The sequence below is a fragment of the Ylistrum balloti genome, unplaced genomic scaffold (genome assembly GCF_031769215.1).
Source record: "Ylistrum balloti isolate Yb309-2 unplaced genomic scaffold, AGI_CSIRO_Ybal_v1 Utg370288, whole genome shotgun sequence".
Classification (NCBI taxonomy): Eukaryota; Metazoa; Mollusca; class Bivalvia; order Pectinida; family Pectinidae; genus Ylistrum; species Ylistrum balloti.
This window is the reverse complement of record NW_026782219.1, coordinates 188,273-195,000: the sequence shown is the minus strand read 5'-3', so window position 1 is coordinate 195,000 and position 6,728 is coordinate 188,273. Positions and strand designations below refer to the sequence as shown.

Genomic DNA, 6,728 nt, shown 5'->3' with positions numbered 1-6,728 from the left:
ACTGATGATCAAGATACTTAATTCTGACAACAGGCTGACTAGGATAATTCTGTCGAATCGAAAAGACCTAGAAACCAAACCATAATATATCAACTCAAAGCTTTACATACCATCTGCGTCTGATTCAGGTCCACAGAAGTTGACCAAAAAAAGGAAATGGTTATTTTTAGAGGGCTGGTATTCATAACACGCGATATTGCGAGGTTAGAATGAAAATAAAATAACGGAAATGAAATTATATTTTAGTATCTATCATTAAAAGATTAATAAATCATCAAAGAAACTAATGGAAGAAGAAATTGTAAATAAAACAAGGAAGCTACCGACATATCAAATTACTTATCGTGACGGAATCGTTTCAAATTTTGATATTTGATACAGACAGTCGTGTGTTGTTGGCTATGCAAAAACATTCTTATCAAATCGTCTGTTATAATTGCAGCATTTTTATTTTATTCAAATTTAGTGGCATTCAATAGATCAAAAAGACTTATTCCGCAAGGAGCGCCAACGTTATAAGCCAAACCTTGGATGGAATGTATCTTTGACTCGTAGCCTGCATGTCTGAATTTATAACGCCAATTAAGGCTTAAACACGTAGGAAAAAGAATAATATATATTTTAATTAATCTTATGATATCTATATATGATATTGATTAGAGCGCATGCGCGTTACGGAAACACAAATGATGTTTGCATAATTTCCGACATGCCTCTTAGTAAAACGCAGTCTTTTTAATTAAGAAATGTGCAATCATGTTTACCTTTTGTCCATAAGATTATGAATTTGCTTATGTGTTTAAACATTTTATTTGTAGCCATTTTACGATTAAATATTCCAATCGATCTTAATTCCAATGTATCCGTTCATTGCTTGGCTTTACTCGGTTGTATTAGTAAAGCGTTTGTTATTGATCTTTAATGAACGACCCCCAAACAACACTTAATACCGGTTAATTTCTATAATTGTATATGAAGGCGCCATTCACGTTAAATTCACAAGGAATAATTGCTACATACGTTAACCCACGAGTGTTCCCAAGACGCCGGCAATGATTCGATAGTATCTCTCGTTAAATAAGTGAGACTTTGAAATGAGGGCTCTAACGTCTGGGATGAAATTCAATTATCACTAAAAAATCGTAGTTGTTTAAATAGACGGTTGTTATTTTGAATTACATTTGTATATACATTAATGCCCAATGTTGGTCTCGTTGTAACACAAATAGTTTCCAAGAAGACTGTACAGCTGTTGGATTGCTCTTGTCCTCCCAGACGTAAGCCATCCCACACCTTCACGATATCAAACGTTCCTATTTTGTCCCTAATTGCTTTTGTAGTGTGTGTTATTATGATTAAGTGGAATATTGTAGGATCTGTGTTAGTGCTTATACTCTTAGCTATATATATGGAGTCATATAGGGATGGTCTAAACCGGATTTATAATTTATAGTTCAATAACAACGACTACTAGATTGTTGATAAGGTTTGTGTCGGTTTTATGTTAATGTGATTTCGATTAAGAAGGCCAATATTTAATCATTTAATTTTTCAAAGGGAAACGTCCTTACGTGCAATAGAAATACAGTAATACTTTGGTTACTTGTCATATTAATGTGCTTCAGATATCAAATGTTTAGAAATTCGTTTTGAAAATTATTATCGATTTTTGTTAATTTGTTTTTGAAATATTAACTTCTCAGTTTTAACTCCTGTAGGACCGTGGACCAGGCAGATAACACTGAACAAGGAGACACAATTATCTCGGAATAGAATTTAAAAGTGATGGCCTTCATAGTTCCCCTTAATCGGCATGCAAACAAGCTGCCATAAACGAGAAAAAATAATCAAAATTAGAGGAAGGCTTTCGTAGTTCTGCATTGCTATTTGCCGTGAATAGTTCGGGTCTAGACACTTAGGAGATTACTCGCGTAATATTAGGTACTTAAAACAAAATTGCTTTCTCCGTTATTTCTTAAAAAGCCAAACCTTCTGTTTTCCTTAAATCACTTGATACCAAATAAGAAGAATAAGGATATATATACCTGTAAATATCCACCATTAAATATCACTTTTTGCATCAGGATGTTAAATCGAATTTTAAACGTCTGATAGAGATGTACGAGGACTAACGAAACTAAACAATAAGGTCATTCAGGGCAGTCTCCCACTACTAGTAGTAATTCGTTGAGCTACAGATGGTTCCGAGAACAGACATGGTATGGCCATGACATGTAGTGGATAGCATTGCGATAGTCATTTAGTAGGACGGTCGGCGTTCTATTCCCAAAGGTAAAACCTGCTGCCCGACAGACTGGGGTTCCATTCCGTACTGTGATTTGATTTCGAATTACGTTTTAGAAAAAAAGTCTCTAGACACTTTATTTTAGGCTGTACCATCAGCTTATGTTATTTCTAATATCATAATTGTAAACTGAATATCTTGATGAAACGATAAAAAAACGAGTTTGAACGCAACAACTACTGTGTTCCTGAAAGGTCTGAGTGCAGTATACCATCAAATGGAGTGTTGTAATAACGCAATATTTTGTCTGCGCATTTTGTCTAGAAAAACCACATTGTCAGCGTCTTCAGCTTCCTTAACGACACAACAACGTTTGTAATGCAATGCAGTCACCTACTCAAAGCTAGAGAAAGATTATTATCTTCAGCAATTTGAAAAAAAAAGATATATAGTAATTACAACATAACAGTGGTAGTAGGATACAGAAATGTATTAATTGTTTCATTTCTTTGCCGTTAGGTACCTTAATCACCAAACCAAACGTGAAGGGCATGTTAGGGGGCACGGTTGACCTTGAGTGCACGTTTCAACCAACCGAGACGTGGTACGTCATGCAGTGGAGAAAACGTCTTCTTGACGACGGCGAGATAATCTTGGTGAATCTTCCCCCAAAACAGGAGAGCATGACGGGAGGTTTGTTCCCTTCTGACGTCGTGTTGTCACCGACATGGGCAGACAACAATTTAAAGTCACGAGGACGCACATACGTTGGACACAACGCTACGTCCATTAATTTCAATATCAAACTGTACGATTTCGAATGCACAGATGTAGGGACATACATATGTGTTGTCACGGGCTCTAGCATTGTATCCAAAACAACTGAAGTGGGCATTGTGGGTAAGTATGCAAAACGTAGAAAAAACATGACCTCTATTAGTAATTGTTTTTTATTCCTATTACAAAAATACATATCAATATGTTTGTAGCACAAGTTTGGTTTGATTGATTCATGAATACTGTACAATCTTCAATTTTCGTGAGGGTATATTTTTGTTTAATTCGCAGGTACTCTTAATCCTTTCATTAGTGTCTCCAAAATGACATCTTGATGTTTAAGTATATTTTGATAATGTGGTGTACTCTTGATTTTTAGAAGCAAGTGCCAGGGAATTAATAGTTTTTGAAAACTTTTAACTTTGTGCCCTATGATAATCACAGTTCCACAACATTAGCGTCCGTATGTTAACATACACGATATGATATTCGGGTGTCTTTGTTCATGTATCATGGCTAGAAGGAATTGTAATTCGTTCTTAATAGTATGTGGGTTGTTATGAGAAAATACGATTGTTTGGGATTCATTGTTAATGTTGGTTGGGTAAATAGACTGTCAGTTGTTACAGATGAAATGAGTTTTAAAAACTGGACGCGATACTCAATGTTGAAAATAATGTTTAAATCATACAGATCATGTTTTAATATTTCACATAAATGTGGAATTATTAATTTTATTGAAATTTCTTTTTTTTCTTTCAGCTGTTCCAGGAAAGCCTTCTATTAACTCAGAATTAATGATCGTGGAAGAAAACTTTAATTTTACCCTCGAGTGTGTCGTCAGTCTGGGGATTCCACCAGCAGAGGTCACGTGGTATGTCAAGTATCCAAATGATCAAGATTACACATTAATTACTTCTATGGCCGACCCGGAAGAACAAAGCAGCGAGACATGCGTACCAGTCATCAATCAACAGATCATGACGTCAATAACAGAAGAAACAAGCGGAAGTATATTTCAGTGTAGGGTGGAGGGACCACTCATTGAAAATGAAAACCACCAGTACAATGATGAAATAATCGTTGAAACACCAGGTATGTAAAAAAATTGGTTATTTGTTTAAAAGGTAAATTCTATAACCTTTTTAAAATCGAAGTTCCCAGTTTGTCATTTATTGAAATGAAAATTTGAACAATTTTAATTTTATGGTACTCGTTTTAAAACCATTCAAAATTGTAACAATTTGTGCTTTAAATAATTTTGTACCTGTCCTTACTAATCTGTTGGATATTTTTCACAAATAGCTTTTAATGTTATGATATAACATTATGTTTAATATTATTTGTTGGACACTTAGTCACGTTGCAACATGCTGACTATAATGAAGACATTTTCAAAAAAGCAACAGAGATAACAGCAATGCAACTCTGCATTTTTTCAATCTTTTTGTTATTATTTACTTTGTTTCCAGTTGTTTCTCATCATTACAGCTTTTTGATATGAATACTCATTTTTTCTTATATGTGTCTTTCACCCATGTGAATATTTGTTTTCCTTTTTATTTTTAAAATTCAAAAACAGTGGAGTGTGCAGTCACCAAATTTTCGTTGCCCTTAAAACCTGTGTCCTCTTTGGTTATTTATCCTGTTTGTCGTTGTTCCTTCATTTGGTTAATTTTATGTTGTCCATTATGTATCTGTTTTTGCAAGTTGAAAGTATCTGCATATCTTCAGTTTGTTATTTGACTTCATGCTTTTCGATGTTTTAGTATGTGTGCCAATGCTTTTCGACTCGCTAACTGAAAGTCTCACAAGAATAGCAATAACAGCTTCAAACCAATGGCTTCTCCAAATTGTTCTAAAATGTAATTCGAAATTCTCCGAAAGGCTAAATGAATGTTTGCTCTTTATTGATATGATTTCTTTTTACAACACTTGAAACCACAGAGTGACACTTTGACTTGTGTGTTATCGTGTAATGAATATCTTATCTTATCGCTGGAAAAATCAACTTGTTAGTAAACATAAAAGTCACTTTCTCCTTGGAACTCTGAATAATATTAAGCTGTAATCTCTGTAAAGAGGAAATTTATACACATATCATGTTTAGATTGAATAGGTTCAGTACTATTGAAAGAAAGTTTAGGAAAAAGGACATCTAAATGTCATATTTAAACTGAATTAAGTCAGTGCTATCGAAAGAAACTTAAGATAAAGGACATCTAAATGTCATATTTGAATAGGATTGGGTTGGTGCTATATTTGAAAATTCAAGAAAAAGGACACGCTAATGTCATGATAAAACTGAATATGGTCAGTGTTATTGAACGAAAGTTAAAGTGCAGGACATCTAAATGTCATATTTGACACTTCTTCGTGACGTCATTAACGTATAAGAAACTCTATGTCAAAAATACGATGTTTTAATTAATAATAACATTGTTTTATTAATGGAGAACTTCGTCCCGACCCATCAAGATGTCATACTTATAAGGTTGGACGTCTTTAAACGTGATATCATTAGTATGGCCATTGGTTATGTTGCTGTTTCTATTCTCATCATTTGGGAACGTGCCATTGGTTACGTCCGTCCTTACTGCACACTAAGTCATATTCTCCTTTACAAACCTTTGCAGGAGTCTCCTTGTCAATGTTTTTTTTTTGTTTATATTTTGACCGCGTTGAATCGATTGTGAGTTTGAATTAACATTCTGTTTACATGCCGACATTATTTTTTTCTTTTTCTATTTTCATATGGTCCTTTTCGTTCTTTTTGACAATGTTTTTTGTAAGAAAAATGAAATAATTTTATGTACAGGAGCTGGTGAAACACTAGTAAGGGGGAATTAATTGGTTAGAGGACAATATATTTTATGAAAATATGATTTTTTTGTTGTAATTTAGAACCCATTGTGACCGAGGCCCCATACGAGGTACCTTGTACAGGAAAAAACTGCAACGTCAACAAAACGGCTGCTCTAGGTAATGAATGGTCGACTAACGGAAAAATGTTGTTAATCTTATTATTGCAATCTGACAACAGAAAAAAATGTCTTGCTTCCCTGTTGCTATCCAAAACGAGGGGTGTTTTTATATACAGTTATGTATATGTGAGGGTGATTTGGTGTAATTTTGCGTAACAAGATAAATCAGAAATTTCAAAATAGTTTTAAGTAAACACTATCGTGTTTATCATTATTATTATTTTAGTTTAGTTTATTACGCACATTTGTTGATATTTACTTTGTTTATTTGATTGTTTACACAAATCACGTCGTTTTTTATTTTGTTTTAATACATCATCACAAAATAATATATAATTATTGCATTTGTTTTAAAAAAACATGTTGTTTTCTTCTCGTTGCAGAATTCAATGGGGCTGAATCAAAACCAAGCGTCATGATGACAATGATTGCCTGCTTGATCATGTTCGTCAGTACGTTTGCTCTGCGGTAGTGAATTGGTTGATATGGTAGTCTGTCTCGGATATGAAAGAACACAAGCACCATGATTGCACACCGTGACATTGGATGGTGGACCAAAAAAGACTTCATAATTATCACAAACACGTTTTCAAGAACACGTATATCATCGTATATAAATGGCGGCGACAACTTTGTAGAAGAATTTGATGACAGTTGACGAATGCGTGTTTGAAACGTTTCTGTCATAGTCTTAACAGATCCAACAGGGTCAGATTTGATGC

The 6,728-nt window shown here is 34.0% G+C and overlaps 1 protein-coding gene across 1 annotated transcript in view; it reads left to right on the top strand.

Moving 5' to 3' along the window:
- The window catches only part of LOC132552931 (uncharacterized), a 92,524-nt gene extending 86,046 nt beyond the window's left edge, over window positions 1-6,478 (top strand). The window contains exons 3-6 of the mRNA XM_060217131.1: window positions 2,765-3,145; window positions 3,785-4,117; window positions 5,927-6,004; window positions 6,390-6,478. Coding sequence (XP_060073114.1) covers window positions 2,765-3,145; window positions 3,785-4,117; window positions 5,927-6,004; window positions 6,390-6,478 — 881 coding nt within the window. The remainder of the gene's footprint in view (window positions 1-2,764; window positions 3,146-3,784; window positions 4,118-5,926; window positions 6,005-6,389) is intronic.
- Window positions 6,479-6,728: the final 250 nt, after the last annotated feature.